General features: G+C 40.2%; 2 protein-coding genes across 3 annotated transcripts; one reads left to right on the top strand and one right to left on the bottom strand.

Annotated features, from left to right (window-relative positions):
* The first annotated feature begins 5,647 nt into the window (after nt 1-5,647).
* TMEM220 (transmembrane protein 220) lies at nt 5,648-12,316 on the top strand. Of its 2 annotated transcripts, none has more exons than XM_063292707.1 (6): nt 5,648-5,813; nt 7,160-7,189; nt 8,599-8,659; nt 9,738-9,861; nt 10,985-11,044; nt 11,915-12,316. In XM_063292707.1, exons 1-6 carry the CDS (start codon nt 5,706-5,708, stop codon nt 12,045-12,047), a joined length of 516 nt encoding a protein of 171 aa, XP_063148777.1. In that variant the 5' UTR covers nt 5,648-5,705; the 3' UTR covers nt 12,048-12,316. The 2 variants fall into 2 exon arrangements, with proteins under 2 accessions (XP_063148777.1, XP_063148779.1); XM_063292709.1 differs by lacking the exon at nt 5,648-5,813 and adding an exon at nt 6,273-6,686.
* A 1,017-nt stretch (nt 12,317-13,333) lies between these two features.
* ADPRM (ADP-ribose/CDP-alcohol diphosphatase, manganese dependent) lies at nt 13,334-16,464 on the bottom strand. Its single transcript, XM_063292717.1, has 3 exons — nt 15,820-16,464; nt 14,991-15,107; nt 13,334-14,003 (listed from the first exon to the last, which is right to left on the bottom strand). Exons 1-3 carry the CDS (start codon nt 16,424-16,426, stop codon nt 13,690-13,692), a joined length of 1,038 nt encoding a protein of 345 aa, XP_063148787.1. The 5' UTR covers nt 16,427-16,464; the 3' UTR covers nt 13,334-13,689.
* Nucleotides 16,465-16,961: the final 497 nt, after the last annotated feature.

Here is a 16,961-nt window from a genome sequence, read left to right on the forward strand (position 1 = left end):
CTCCCACCTCCACGGCATAAGTATAACCCCTCCCAGGCAGCGGGCGGAACGGATGATGCCTCTTAGTCCTTCGCCCAAACAGACGAGCGAGGGAAGGACGGAGGAAGGGGAAGGAGCGCGGTGTGGGCGAGTTCCCAGCCTAGCCGAGCTTGTCACGTTCACCTTCAAGTGGGAGCGCCTTCGAGGTATCCTGTGGGGGGTGGTTGTGCAAAGCGAAAGGGCTGGTTACGGAAAGAGGCTCGCTGACCTCAAAAATTCAGGTGCTCTGCTTCAAAGCGCGAAGAGCTCGCCCGCCGCTTCTTAACCGTGAGCGGATTGCCATTGGAGGCAATCCTCTCTGCCTCTCCTCGTCTTAGGTTGCAGCACTTCGGGGTACAAAGAGGTTGAGCGTGTCTAAGCCGGACGGCGTGAGAAGGGAAGCCCCGTTACTTGACTGAGTCTGTGGCTGGATCTCTAGAGATCAGAGAACATAATCAGTTCCGGTTCTGAAGGAATCAAACTTGTGAATTATGCTGCCCTGCCTTGCCTTAATTAAATGGGGTCCTACGCTTAGTAGGATATTGCAGGGGGAAATGTATACTTGGGAGCAAAATGTTTTAGGGAACCTTATTCTATATTTTGTTACTAGCTTCTTCAGTGTTTATATTTTCAGTGCTGTAATTAATGAAGAGGGAGCTCTTTCAAACTTAGATTATTTTTTAAAGATACCCATACTCTGCTTGTCCACCTGGGGGCCAAAGATGACTAACATCAGAAATCAGTTACAAGCGTTCTTGTAACTTAAAATGGAACCTCAAAATATTAAAACACAAAACAATGGTAATAAATATTTTAAAATATTAATTTATTTACAATATTTATTTAAAAACTCTAAATATTACTCAAAACCCCTCAAAAAACAGATTAAAATGGGATTAAACAGGAATGTTTAAAAATTTCCTGAAATACAGGCATAATGAGAAAGAGAAAAGGGCTTCCTTGCAGGAGCTTTCCCTAGCCCGTTCCTTGTATTATAAATTTATAGCCAACTGTATTCCCAACATATATAATCTTTCAAGCTATTAGTAGGCATGTATTACTATTTTCCTATAATTATGTACATGCTTTTACCCCATATAAGAAATATTTTGTATGGAAATAGCTTTTAAAGCACAAGGCGAAGCACAGTTATTGGGGAGTAAGTTTCAGTTTATTTTGTGGATTTTATGCATAAAACATCCATCCAACTCCAGAATGACTCCAAGCAGCTCACAATATAACAGACAAAATAAAAATAGAATATACTGTAAATGAGAACAAGGAAAATAAGAGCAAGCTGAAAAAAAAAAGATGGTGAATCCTGCTATAACACAAAAACATATACAAACTCATCCAGTGAAGTGATGATCCCACCACCCTAGCCCTAGGCCTGGTCTTTAAAGCTCTGTGGAATGCATCAGGGTGGGAATCAGGGAAACCTTATTCCAGAAGGCAGGTGCTGCAACAGAGAAAGCATCCTGCTGGGATCCCAATAGATGACACCGTTCGATTGAAGGAACCCAGGGCGCACCAACCCTGTCAGCTCATTTCACCCAGGGAGACACCACAGAAGATAGGCAATTCCTCAGATAACCAGGCCATATACCATATAGAGCTTTGTGGGTCATAACCAGCACCTTGAACCGCACCCAGAAGCAAAATGGCAACCAGTGCAGCTTGTGGAGCAGGGATATCACATGAGCATACTGAGGAAGGCCCTCCTTTGCTCACACCACCGCATTCTGGAGTAGTTGCAACTTCCAAGTGGTCTTCAAGGACAGCCCCATACAATAGTTGAGCCATGAGGTGACGGGTGTGAATGACTGTCCAGACAGCCACCCAATCCAGGCAGGGACACAACTGGCACACCAGATGAAGCTCTGTAAAGGCCTTTTTAGCCCCAGCTAGCACCTGCAGGAGCTGTCAGTCCAAGAGAACCCCCAGATTCACACCACTGCTGAATGGTGAAGTGAAACCCTATCTTGTAAAGGTAGAAGATTCTCGGAACTAGGCAGTCCCAACAACCACAGCCGCTTGGTCTTGGTAGAATTGAGTTGGAATTGGTTTCTCCCTATTCAGGCCTCACAGCTTCCAGGCACTGGGACTAGATCAACAGCATCACTTGGCTAGCCTGGGGCTGAGAGATATAATGACCTCACCCAGCGGTTTCATGTACAGTAATTGTTGAATAGGAGGAGAAAGAGTGTCAAGTCCCGTGACACATCAAAAAGGAGGGACCTAAGGAGCGACCCAACCAACACCAACTGGAATCAGCCCTGAAGGAAGGACCATAAAATAGTAAAATAATGCTTCCAATTGCCAACCCCTGGAGCCAGTTCAGAAGGATACCATGGTCAGTGTATTGAAAGCCACTGAGAGATCATGGAGCAGAAGGATGGATGCACCATGGAATGGACGAGTAGCCCTGGAGTGCACTGCACCTAAATGCATCAACTAGTACAACTGAGATTGTTTCCATACTGAAACTTGACTGAAATTGTCTAGATAATTACTTCCTCCAGGGTTCTCAGCAGCTACAGTCTCAACAACCTTCCCTAAAAAAGGAAGGTTGGAGATGGGGCTGTCTAAAACCATTGGGTACAAGGACAGCCTCTTGAGAAGGAGACGTACCACCACCTCTTTAAAGGCCAGAGGTACTACCCTCTCCCTCAAAGAAGTCAACACCATGGCATGGACCAGGGTCCAGCAGACAGGTGGCCAAACTAACAGCATCAAGAACCCTGTCCACTTCCTCAGGAGTTACCAGGTCAAATTCATCCCAGATCACATCACAGGACCAAGCCCTAGGCATCTTAGCCTGACCTGCCCAGTCAAAGTCCAACTCATAGAGAATCTAATCAGCTTTATCTGTCAGATAGCCATAGTACTCCTCACAGCAGCCTGCAGATGGTACTGTGGCCCACCCCTATCCAGTAGGGACTGGGTCACCCTAAATAGCATGCATCTATGGCTGCAATACAGGTAAAGAAATATTGACATTTCACCATTCTTTATTTCCATGAGGGCTCTTTTTCATGTTTGATTGGAATCAGTGATTATTCCAATGGCACTCCAAGCATTTCTTCTGGTGCTTCATCTCCTCAAGCTCCTCAGTAAACCAGTGAGTACCTGAGATTGGTGCACAGGGAGAGGCCACGTAGGGGCAGTGCAGTCCAAGGCCATCTGCCCATTCCAGGTAGCAACTAGGGCCTCAGCCAAATCACCTACCAGATCTTGGGGGAAAGCCCCGAAGTCCCTTTGGAATCCCATAGGGTCCATCAGTCATCTGGGGTGGGGGTGGAGCAGTCAAACAGGTCCTATCTCCCTGTGGGTTGGAATGCAATCAGAGAGGGATCTGTCTATGGCAATAGACTGATGTTAATGACCTCCACTATCAGATCATGTCACAACTGCCATGAGACAAAACCAGATCTAATGTGTTACCTACCCCAGGTATGTGTCAGGCCATTGATGACTTGGGACAGGTCTCCGATTGCCATGGAGGCCACAAACTCCTATATCTGTGCCCTGGACTCAATGCCACTAGGCAGCATCTAATATCCTTTGCCTAGTTTGTCTACCCTGTTCCCTTGTTTTTTTCTCTGACTATACCACTGTTCTCAGAATGCTAGATAAAAAGCCAGACCCTGTATTCTGTTGTAACAAAAGATGGAAAATATAGTTAGGGCCCATTTAAAAGCAGCCTGAGAGGACATCCTGATAAAAATTATCTGGGAAGGAATTGCTTAGATATGAGGCCACTTTGAAAAATTTTGGTTTTTGCTGATTTGATCTTTCTTGGACCTTCTAAGGTCAATATATGGCTTGGTTATATTCTTGTTCATATATAGACAGTCTTTCAAATAATCTAATCCCAAACCATGAAAAACTGACAATTTAAACAGACTCTGGAAAAAATGGACAATCAAGGCAAAGTAATAGAAATCTGATGTGATAGGGTCATTCCAGTTCATGCTAGCATCCTGTTTCTTTTGCAATTGGAGTTTTAAAACTATCAATGAGACCCATATATAAAGGATTATAGTAATGTACTAATGGGTATTGGATATAATCAGCCTTAAGTCACTAAGGGCAGGCCCTTTTTCTCCACATGGAGTGGAGTTGGCATATCTTCAACTCCATTAATAGTGTGGTTCCAGAAAAACACACATACCTGAGCATTTAGTGGAAGAACAACTCTGTCCAGAATAGGTTGTGATCCTTCATCTATACTGACAGTCATGCCAAACAACAGTATCTCTGTTTATCAGGATTAAATTTCAGCTAGATGTACGCTCATAGTAATAGCTGTCCACCCATCTACTAATTCAAACTTTACCAGGCAGATTGATCACCTGATTTGGTTTATATGTGTGGCTAACAACATACAAACACCTCACAAAATGATAACAAAAAGCAACTGATACATAAAACCTATAATGACAAGGTGATCTGATAATGAAGCCATAACATGTCCTTCCATGTTCTTCCACTGATAGATCATTTTTTTCTTAAGTGGTCTAGTTTGAGTCCACTGTATGTTCTATGATAGGTAGTGTGTGTGTGTGTGTGTGCCTTTAAGTCAGTGTCAACTCCTGGCAACTGCCTGGACAAGTCCCTGCATTTTTCTTGGCAAGATTTCAGAAATGGTTTGCCATGGCCTGCTTCCTAGGGCTGGGAGAGAGGGACTGGCCCAAGGTCACCCAGCTGGCTTCGTGCCTAAGGTGGGACTAGAACTCCTGGTCTCCCGGTTTCTATCCTGATGCCTTCACCACCACACCACATTGGCTCTGCTCATGGGTATAAGGCTAATTCTAATTTGAAAGAGGTCTGTTTTTGTCAATGGGCCACATGCGTTCAAACTCCCCCAAAGAAAGTTATCTTGGTGTGGACACTGAATCCCCTAAGACAATCAATCTCCACACTGACTGTCGCTAGACATCTTTAAAACTTCTGTGTAATCTCTGACATGGAATTTTGCTTTTCTTTACCACTGCATACCAAACTACTACTACTAATTATTATTATTATTATTATTATTAAGCTATTTACCACCATCTCAAGATTAGTTTCCTGAAGGTTGTCATCAGCACAGTAGATGAACGGGCAAGGGAATAATACGTTGGCATATACTGTCTCTCAAAAAGTGCAACTAGCATTTTATCATTGGTGTTTGTCCAAACTCCACAACATACATTTTTAACTGGCAACTGAACTTGGGGGCCTTTGGTGCAAAACGTAATTTTACCACTAAATGCATAGTAAACATCAAGTTCATTGGCTCATTATTAAGCATGTGATGGGTGCAGGAGTAGAAATTTAAATCTATGTTATATAAGGGTGTGTGTTTGTTTAATTAAATTTAACAAACATGGGAATTTGTTTTGTATCAGTTGTCTTTAACCATCCACTATTCCTTGAATTACTACCTAGCAGCACATTTGGAGGCGTTAGGCGCTTGGAGACGTCTCCAAATTAGCTCCGTATCAATAACAGTCTGTTAGGGCTGCAGCACTGTATGCATTAGCTGCCCTCATCTCGTGTCCCGGCTGGGTTCGCCGAAAGGAAGACAAGGGGCGGTCCCCGGCTCCCGCTCGGCGGTGTGGGAAGTATGGGTGGGCTTTGAAAGGAGGCGGGCTGGGAAGGGCAAGCCGTAATTCCGGGCGGGAGAGAAGGAGAACGGGGCGATGGAGGCCGGCTGTTCTACGTCGCCTCCTCTCCCGGGCGGCAGCCGGCTCTGGAGGCTCAGCAACTTGGTCATGGCCGTCTTCTTCGGGCTGGCTGGAGCTGTTCAGGTCTGGCTGGGTCGCTGAGCGCTCGTGTTGAGAGGGGCAAAGGATACGCGGGGGCCGGGACAGGCTAGTCTCCAGAATAGCACTGGGCAGATCGCAGTGGCGGAGGGGCAGAACCTGGAAGGTCCCTGAGTTGGGGAAAGGCTGGAGGGGGTTACAGGAAAAGACAACTCCCCCCGCCCCCGTCCTCTACCAACTCTACCTAGAGTGGTAGGAGGACGCGGGAGCGTAAACTTGAAGAAATTGGGAGAAGGCTTAGCAGGAGAAGCAACTTTAAAAGTGTAAACAGTAAAGTCCAGTCCGTTTCCTGGTGACTGTCTGGACGCATCAGGCGCCCATGCAGATTTCTTGGCAACAGTACGGAAGAGGTTCGCCATGGTCTTGTTCTGAGGTGTTTCTCGAGGTTCCATCTATTCTCCAGCCCTGGACTTTCCCATCAGCTTCCTGGCTCAGGTAGGTGACAGTACATGTGTACTGTCCAAGGGCCTCTCTCAGCTGACCACACCATTTTTTTGCCTTATTTGCAGAGTTGCCTTAATGTCCTCCCCATCCATGAGCAAGCCTGGACTGACACTAAAGCAGCATTTTCCTCCTCATTCCAATACCTCAGGCAACCTCAAGGTGTATAAAAGCTGCTATGCTTCCCACTCATTACCTTGGTGATGGAATCAAGTGACCAGTAATGGAGGAGGAAGCACACCCTTTTCTGTCTAATCTCAAGTCAGCCTCTTCTGCTACCATTCTGCTATTTTATCCCTAGACAGCTACCAACAATTTGGCATGTGAAATGACAAGAAAAGTATTTGGTGTGTATTCTTGCCAAGAAACTACATGGAAGGGTCAATATGGTCGCCAAGTTTGAAGCACAACTTGAAGGTGACTTGATGTTGCTTTTTAAAACGTATAGTACAGATTGGGATGGGAGCCACCAGTGGGTTGGCAGTCAGACAGCACTTTGCAGTTTCTTTCCATTCCTCATGTAGTTTGCAAAATATAACATTTGCTCATGATCTTTATCAGTGAGAAAAGATCCCTAGTAAGTCTTTTAAGGGCTGATTAAGGAAAGCAGACAATGCTTTGTGCAACATTATGTAAATGGTTTGTTTGCTTTGCATGAATCTCTGTGCAATTATTATTACTATTATTACTACCGATACTCCTAATTAGTCAAATTTCACAGGCTTTTCTTTGTAACTTCCAAAATTGTTAGCATGTTTTTACAAGATAATGTAAAAGTTCAGAAATAGTTTGTCTTGGACATGTGTATGATTTATGGTTCATCTTGAAGGATTTTATGTGCCATTTAATATCAGAGCTTGCAGCAATAATTTTTCCCTTCTTTGTTACAGATCAATGATCCTGATCCTGGACTTTGGATAGTGAGTATGCATTTGGTGGCTATGGTGTGCGGAAGATCTTGATACTATGGAATAATTTGCCTGGCATCTCAACATTAGTCATTATCCTGAAACCCTGATCTCAGTTCTAGCCTTTGGTTTGCCCCTTGCCTTGTTAACATTATGTTCTAACGTGTTACTGTATTTTCATATCTATTTGATTTTTAGAATTTTTTGCCACATGTTTATATAAATATTTTTAGAGTCATATTATGCTTGACTCCTGATAATTGCATCCATTTCACAGAAGAGTTATGGATGTGTGCTTCTTCAGGAGGGTTGCTTTGATGTCCCAGTCTACTCCCCAACTTTAGAATTCCCAGGTGGTCCTCCATCCAGGTGCCTATCAGAGCAGACCGGGTTTTCCCCTGAGATCAGCCATGATTGCTTAGATGCTGCCACCTGCTGCATATAGAATAAATATAAAACTGGACCTAACAGCAGTTAAAAACAACACTTAAAAGATCTAGAAAAAATGGGAAGACACTGTCTTGTGATGGAATGATAGCAGGTTCAGCATCAACAGAGCTTCCTTGGAGAGAGAACTTCCAAAGGGAGAGTCTTGCACCCGAGGAAGCTCTTTTCCCCATTAGCACTTGTTTCAGTTCTGATGGCATCTGGAGCTGGAACTCCAAAGATGATCTCAGTGTACAAGCAGACTTAACTTGCAGAAGGTGGTTTTTCCATTACTGTACTGAAGTTTCAAATTAAGTACATACCATTAGTATGTAAGTATAAGTAGATTTTGTTTACTATCAAAGGCTGCTGTACCTGCATGAGCGAAATACAGTCCTATTGTGTACTTGCATGGAGAAACTGTAATTGTGCTTTAGCTGCCATTGCTGAACAGTTTTCAAAGCTAATCCTTTGTGCAACAGCCTCATTTGGAGCTTCCTTGCAGGTCCACAGCTGGTACATCTGCTTCTGATGGTGCAAAGCTGTCAATCCCGTGAAGTGAATTTGAATGAGCAATAGCAAAACTGAATGTAACACCTAAATTACAGTTCTCCTGTGTGGGAGTAGCAGTTGACTTCCCTGTATAGACTGATTGTTTCCCCACAATATTCATAAGAAATAATAATTTCACCTGCAATCATCTGATTCAACCCGGTAGGACTGTTTGCTTTGATGATGGGTAGTTTGTCTGCAATTCTTTTCCTTTTGTGAGGCGTCAGTGGTCCAAAAAGCCCACAGTCCTATGCATGGTGGAGCTTTTTTGCCCTTCTAAGGTCTGCTCTCCTTAGACAATAAACCTCACAGCTTTCCTCTCTCTCCTGTGGATGTGTTCTTGGGACTTGTTTATTTTTCTAGTCATTGGGATGGAACACTTTCATTTTCTTTGTTCCTACCTTCATTTTTTACAAAATATATTTAATATATCTCGCTCTTAGGTTGTGTACTCTGTGCCAGCAAGTCTTTCACTGGTTGTCAGCCTTAATCCACCAATCACAGGTATAGTATTATTAGACAAAATAGAGCCCTCTTCCAATTACTGGTAGAGTTTAGCTGTGCATCTTTTCTTCGCTTTTTGATAATTTAGAAATAATCTTTGCCCATCCAGCTAACTGAACATTCTTAACTACATTCTTAAACTATGAATTTATGTATGATTGTAAAGTACTACTAGGCAGTACGCTGAACATTGAAATCATAAAGTCGTTTAAGGGTATTACACTCTTCCATTTTTGGGTGGATGCTCTTTGGAAGATAGTTGATAGTTATAATTCTTTTAACCCAATTCCTTTCCTTTTCTACAAAAATTCCTCACAATTGTGATATTCGAAACTGTATAGTTGGACATAGAGAGGGGAAGCTGGCATTAAATCACCACCAGCTTTCAGCTTAACTTACTTCATGGGATTGTTGTGAGAATAAAAGCAGAGAAGAGAATATAGTATACTTCAGTTCTTTGGTTGAAAAGGCAGCACATGAAGGTAACGTTTTAAGTATTCTTAGATATGCCTGGCATTCTATTTCTTCCACATTTAACTTGGTATCTATACTGTATAACCCATGTGTTATTTTGCCCCTCTATTCCATTAAAGCAGTTTGTTGTATTCTGTACAAATGTTTGCATGTATTTTTGTTAGGTTTAGATGTTTTAAACAATATATTAAAAGTCAGCTGAAATCTGTTATTTCTGATATTCTCTTCTGCTCTTCTTACTCTTTCTGGAATGAAGAAGTCTACCATATACTGACTAGTTTCCCTGAGATTTCATACCATATTTATTTATTTTCTTGTGTTGTATCTGTATGTAATATGGCCTGTTAGCTGCTCTTTCGCTTTTCCATGTCAGTATCTCTTACATTTTTAATTCTCTAAATTTAGCTGTTTTAGATATTTATACATGCATGAAAAATGCCTCCTCTCGTTTGGTGATTCGATTATATGCAGTAAATCCTAAATCTAAATAATTTGTTCTCTACAATTGTTGTTTGAAGGCTTTTGAAGAGATTATCCAAGAAAAAATGAGCCCAGTTTGCAAATTCCATTGTAATTTGTACAAATAACTTACCACCTTTTCCAGATAACATTGTGTGGAAGAGTATATCAGATCTACATTCAGCTGCTTGTGTTGTGGGTTCTGCTATATTAGGATACTCCTTGGTTACTAGTGCTCAGAATAACATCTTGCATGAGGAAGAAGGCAGGTCAGTAATGAGATTTTTTCTGCATTAATTCAATGTCATATTTTCATGATCACCGTAGTTCTCATGCTTAACATTTGTGAGAACCTCAAGCTACCATGGATCTAAGGAATTAGAATCATTTAAAGCTTTGAAATCCCTAGAACAAATTCTTGAGACACATTATATATTTTGATGTGTCAAGAAACTTAACAGAAAGAAATCACAGAAAATTTTATCCTGCAATCTGAGTTTACTAACACTTGGTACAAAGTATTGGAGGTAGTCTGATTTTTTTTTAATGGTGCACATGTATATCATTCAGGTTCCTCTGTAGTTGCTGCTTAATCTAATTGTGTATGTTTAAATACAGTGCCATATTTTATCCTGAAGATGCTGAATGTAACCAGACTATAACCAATCTTATTACAATAGATGTATATATGTTTTAATGTAAGAAGGTAGGGCATTAACTGGATAGTATGCAAGTCAAGTAAATTTATTTATTTATTTATTTTCTATCCCGCCTTTATTTTATAAATAACTTATGGTGGTGAACATACCTCATACTCCTTCCTCCTCCTATCTTCCCCACAACAACCCTGTGAGGTGAGTTGGGCTGAGAGGGAGTGACTGGCCCAAGGTCACCCAGCCGGCTTTCAGGCCTAAGGCGGGACTAGAACTCTCATATCATGCCTAATTGGCTCTTGGGCTGAGAGAGAGTGACTGGCCCAAGGTCACCCAGCCGGCTTTCAGGCCTAAGGCGGGACTAGAACTCCCAGTCTCCTGGTTTCTAGCCCGTTGCCTTAACCACTAGACCAAACTGGCTCTCTTATATCTTATATAAAACGCTTATATCTCTTGCCTAAAATGGAAGTATCTCGCATTCCCTAATCAAATGGGGTTAATACTCGCAACTAATGAAAATATGGCAAATAGTTTTTGCCCAGGCAGCAATTTTTTTCATATCCCAAACAGCCAGTACGTGCTCTCAGTACTAACAAGTTTGTGCTTGTTCAGTACCAACAGAATTACTGCTGTTGTTAACTATAAGCAAGGACTTTGCTGAGTTTTTTTGCATATACTGTGGTTTATTTTATGGAACCAATTCTGTACCACTTACACAGTTGTCTTTGATTAAAAACAGGGAGTTATTTGGTCTGGTGATTGTCACAGCCTGGATGAACCTTTGCCGCAATTCAGCCAAGTGAGTATTTTAACCTGCTAATTCCAACTCAGTGGTTATAATACATGGAAAACTTGTACTTGCCTTGGTAAACATATTACAATTTTCTGCTGAGGATGACTGATTTTATGCAGTCTTGTTATAGATTGGAGATTAAACTTAATTTTTTAAGAGAAAAGCAAGTTATTTTGTTCTTGATATGTTTTTACCATAGAGAGCCATATCTGTCTATACACTTTAAAATGTGCAGGAGGAAGAAGTATTTCTGAAAATGTGGTATAGATATTGCCTTCTCATGTTACTGCAGGATTGAAACTTTTCTTGAGGGGGGATTTTATTTTGAAATAAACGAATAGGTAGTCCTTGCTTACTGACTGCTTCATTTAGTGGCTGTTTGAAGTTACGACAGTATAAAATAACCCAATCCTTGCATTTATGACCATTGCAGTGTCCCATAGTCACCTAATCACCATTCAGGCGCTTTGCAACCAACACACATTTACAACCGTCGCTGTGTCCCACAGTCTCGTGATCACCATTTGTGTGCTTCCCAACCTGCTTGTGACAAGCAGAATTAATGGAGAATGTGGAAGTAAAATCTTAAGTCGCAGTCCCATTATGTTTTGCTTAATGACCAAATGGGAAGTGACATCCTTAGTCCATCATAGTCACATGATTCACCGCTTAGCAGCCATGGTGCTTAGTGACAGAGTTGCTGGTCCCAGTTGTGGTTGATAAGTGAGGACTACCTGTATATCTCCTCTGTCACAGTTCCAGAAATTGTATCAATGTACTTTTATGAAACCAACAATAAATCCTGCTTCTGAGTTCCTGTTAATTGGATTGAATTGGATTGAATTTTCAGCAAAATCTCTGCCTGTTTCTTTCCAGAAATTCCCTGCGTGGATTTCACTTGGCTTTTGCAATTTTCCTCTCTCTTTCTCCTTTTCTAATGTGGTTGTACATCTATGTGAATACAGAAATGCGAGCATCGTGGCCATCTCACTGTAAAACCGTTATTTAAAAGGATGGAAAGCATCAAGCAGTGTCAATATTCAGAGCTTGACTCTTCACTGATGCCAAAAAAAACGGATAAGGCAAATTACTTCCCACAAAGTCCAGTTTATCTACAGTGCCCCTGAAGACTGAAAATCCAGAGGCAATTGAAAGTTGAATTATCTGGATTATGACCAGATAACTAAGGCTAGTCGGTTCATTATTTCCACTATATTAATTGTGTGTTCTTGATACATGCAAGGGGTTGGACTGAATAAAATGAAAGTGCTTCTGTGGGAGGTGCCTAACATTAGTTTGAGCTTCATGCTGAAGTCATAGGACTGAAGTTAGACAACACCATTGGAAGAACAGTATGTTGTATATATTTATGAAATGTAAATAAATATATTAGTAATTTGATAGGGATGTATCCAATGTCTCTGAAACTCCATCCATTAACCATCCATACTTCTCTACATACATCTGCACTATTCAGATGATTAACATATAATTTAGTCTATAACAGAATGTCATACTCCATTTAATATGTCATAAATTAAAATTTGGAAAAGTGAATGCTTGATGTAGTGCTAGGCTCATTTCTCTGTAAATTATTCTTCACAGAAGCTGATTTAACTTAAAGCTTAAGTATTTTGAAGAAGGCTACCATATCTGGGCTACATATTATCTTGACAACCACTATATCACAGACACAGAAAAACTGTGTGTGCTGCCATCCAGTATTGGATTTTGCAGCCCAGATATGGTGATCCAAATACTGAAGTATGATAGCATGAACTTCCATGGTTACTACTTGTTTTAGTGAATAAATCCTTGCATCTAATTGGATGTAGATAATTTTACAACTCATTTTTAATTGAACAAGGTGTGTAAGGAGTTTGACACTCATTCTCCATTCTTCCTTTGGCAAGAGATTAGAGTATCTATTTCTGATATTCAAAACTATGAAGAATTACCACCAGAACTCTCAGCCAGGAATTTATTCTTCAATGGAAGTGGTGGTATCTGTCCTAACAGTCAGGAATCATGCTGAGACGAGGAGTAGGTCTCTAGTGTTTATTGCTGATACATAAGACAGAATCCTAACAAACTGAAGAAGCGTGGGAAAAACCCAGACAGATAAACCCCAAAAGTTAAGGCGGGTCTGATCTGTCTCTCTTTGAATGGCTGCTTAATTCCTCAGTACTACGCATGCGTTTTCCCCCCTGGATAGGGGCCCCTTCCAGCTTGCCATCAGTACTCATGACAGTATCATTTCAAAGGGACCAAAAGGGAGAAGCACAATAGTAGGGAGTGTTTTAAATAGAATGTTATTTTATTCCAAGATTACAGATGTCAATCTAATGTATTATTTTCCTGGTCTTTGTATCAGCAATCAGAGCTTCCATTCAATTTCTATGTCAGACTTAAAGTTGAAAGTGTAATTCTCCAAATAGGAAACCTATGAGAGTAAACTTTTGGCAAATAATTACTACAACATAGCATGAAATACATTCAATTTACCAGGACTTTTTTTTGTTGTTTAAAAATTTATATGATACCTTCATAGCTTTCTTCATTCAATCTTCAATCTTGATTATTAAAACTGTATTTTAATTAAAAACAGCTGGAAAAATAGCAATTTCTAACCCAGACCAATACAGTAGTATTTAAAGTGGAGAATGGTATGGATGATCTTTGTAATGCATCTCCCTATCTGGAACTCTTCCTTTTCCCTTTAATACCAGTCTGTCATTATAGACATATATCGTTCCAAAAGCATTACTTTCTGGAGGAGTTTCTATAATCCCTTCAAGGGTTAGGTGATGAACTCCATGAGAATCTAGACAGTAACCACCATAATGGAGATGGCCTGCAAAAAAACACACTACTGAGTGATGTGAGTAAATGACAGAAAGGGCATCTTTATAATTCCAAGCAAGGCAGATGCTGCTTGTACAGTCCGGGTTGATAGGTATGTGTCCTGCAACACAAGAAGAGATGTACCCAAAACAAATGAAATATCACAATTTTTACACAGTACTGTGAAATCTGCAATAGTATAACATTCCACAGAATTTGACTGAAATTGGATATCCTCAGCTCAAACCTTCGTTCTTTATGTAATCTTAAAAGCCACCAATTTTTACATTAATTACATTCCAATTTGTAATATAGGAAGAAAAATACTAGAATACTTTGGTGTAGCTGTATTGAAATCACAAAAGTGAAATATTTGCCCTGGGAATATTCAGAATTGTTCTTTAAAAAACTGATATTTAAGTAAATGCAGGAATAGTCATATCTTTACAATTTACGTAGTAAATATTGATTTAAATTTCTCATCAAATGTTCGGAAGAAGGAGAATTAGAAAAATAGAAGTAACTAGGCCTTTTTTCTAACTCTTCTTTCTTTTTTTTAGAAAAGCTTAAATAGAATGCAAGGTATGAAAAAATAAATACCAGAATATTTGTTCATTCTCTCTTAGGTCACAGAACTAGTTAATATGGATGGAATTGAAAAAATGTTTTGTTTCAACTCAGAACAAAACTCAGTTACATTGTGAGGCCTGTGTCATACTGTTTCAGGTCAGCAGCCAAAAATTCAGATAGTGCAGGAAGAGCAAGACTAATACCTATTACCTCCTTTCCCTGCTGTGCAGCTCCCAGTGTGGTACATACCACAGCTAGCCTGCCCCCAATTTTTCCAGCATGTCCTCTCTGCCCCTTCAGCTATAACAGCTGCTGATGTTCCTACAAAGTGTATCCCACTGGCCTGCCTATCCCCGGATCTTCCCATCTCCCTTCCCCGAAGCATCCAAAACATAATGTAATTCAGTTCAGGAAGCAAAACACTCCAAACCAGCAGAGAACACATCCCTAGCCGGAACTGTAAAATTACATATATTAAGATGTTTTATTCCTTTTATTTAATAAATAGTACTACTATTTATTAAAAATACAGCCATACCTGCAATCACAACTCTCTCTTGATTCTCATCAGCATATGTAAGAACTTTGTCAACCCAGTCCAGCTGGTCTTGACTGAATCCACCATTGAACTGTACAAAATTGCACTCAACAAGCCCTGTAAAAAAAAGTAAATAAAAGACAAGCTATATTTTTAGTTTGAAATGTACATTTTATGAATAATAGCCAGTTCCATAAATGTATGTTGAAGGCAGGGTGTGCCTCACTTTAAAGGACTGAACTAGGTCTCATAAATGAAGAAAATGGGATTAAAAAAGGTTTGCTTCAATGGAAGGAAATATATCAATGTTTCAATGTTGATATTTCAATCAGGTGGCCTAAAATGTAACAAATTATTATCATTTAATAATAATTAGCAAACATGCTAATATTAATATTGCATCAGTCATATAGAACACATCAGTGTTTGTAGGCAGTAAATACAGCTTTTTCACCTCCCCTTTCCTAATTTAGAGATTATATAAATGCCATGATAGGTAGCTCTATTGCCTAGCTTAATTTTGTAGAACTTTTTGTGTGAAAAAGTTGGCAATCTGAAATGAATGGGGGTGGTGTCCTTGCCTTATACTTTATAGGAACATATGCCTAGAAAACAAGCCCATTTATGACCCTACAATAGATCTGTTGCTGTTAAGGTTTTCATAAACTCTTTTTATCTTTGGCATGACAGACTTAGCACAAGTAGTCCCTTAAAGCAGAATATATGGAGACATCATATTCATCAATGGCAAGTTCTTTTATCTACACATAACCAGATCTTTCCTAGACCACGATTCTAAAAACGTGCAACAATCAGCACAATATATTACCTAGTGGACTATTCAGATTTTCATTCTGATTTTTTTCTTGTAGCAGCTGTAGAGATTCTTTATATTTTTTTGTTGATGTTTCCCTCCCCAGAATACTTAAGTCATATGCATCAAGAAGAATGAATCGAAATTTAGGCATTGGAGAAAATTGGTAAGCGTAATAGAACTCTGTAGCTGGGTTTCCTGTGGAGCTCTGGCCTCTGGTAGAATTATTAAGTAAAGTTTGGTCTTCTAAGTACTTGGTATTTAGTTCAGATTGCATCAGATCATTCCGGCTGAAATTATACAATTCATGATTGCCCCATACGTGATGAACTGGTGCACTGAGCTTCTTAAATTCCTTCATAACTCGTTGCAGTGCTTTCTCTGATGTCTTATGTTGGGCATTGAAGCCATCAATGATGTCCCCGAGCTGTATTACAAACTGAACCTCAGTTCCATTCCAATCTTCTATTGCATTCTGGAGGCAGCACAGGCTGTGCTTATAGTATCTCCTATGGATTCCCAGGAAATCATAACCATCCTCTTTATCAGCATACTGAATATCTGCTATGATTCCAAAGGAAAAGAGTGCCTCAGATGTTGCTGTTGTGGTTCCTGCATCCATGTTACACAATGGGCTTGCTCAGAACTAATGCAAGGAGGAAAAGAAGAGTTGTTTGGATAGTAAATCAAGTGAAGCAAAGTACAAGTGTGCAGGACTGCTTTATTCAGATAGTTTTTGATGGTACTGATGATCTTTTCAGCAAATTGTATTTCATGAAGATGGTAGAACACCCCAGATTAAAACTGCAGTCATACACAGTTCTTTTCCTCACAACTTTACATATGAAAAGAGAATAATACTAGCAATCTTTTATCAGTCCATATTCTGTCAACCCAAAAGTTTAGGCTGGAAAGGCAATATTCAACAAATTTATATGTGCCTATTCAGAACACAAGGGAGTCATTACTAGTATGTGGCCAAGCTAGGTGGCAGTACCTACTTGATTTCAAAAGAACCAGATTAATATTCAGATGGGATTCAGAAAAGACCAAAGCTTTAGGTTAGGCTGGAAATTGAAAGTACTGTATACTGTATTGTGGAAGAAGGCAATAGCAAAGTACTATTGCCAAGAAAATGGCATGGGCATGTCCATGAA

Source organism: Candoia aspera, chromosome 2, assembly GCF_035149785.1.
Source record: "Candoia aspera isolate rCanAsp1 chromosome 2, rCanAsp1.hap2, whole genome shotgun sequence".
NCBI classification, from domain to species: Eukaryota; Metazoa; Chordata; class Lepidosauria; order Squamata; family Boidae; genus Candoia; species Candoia aspera.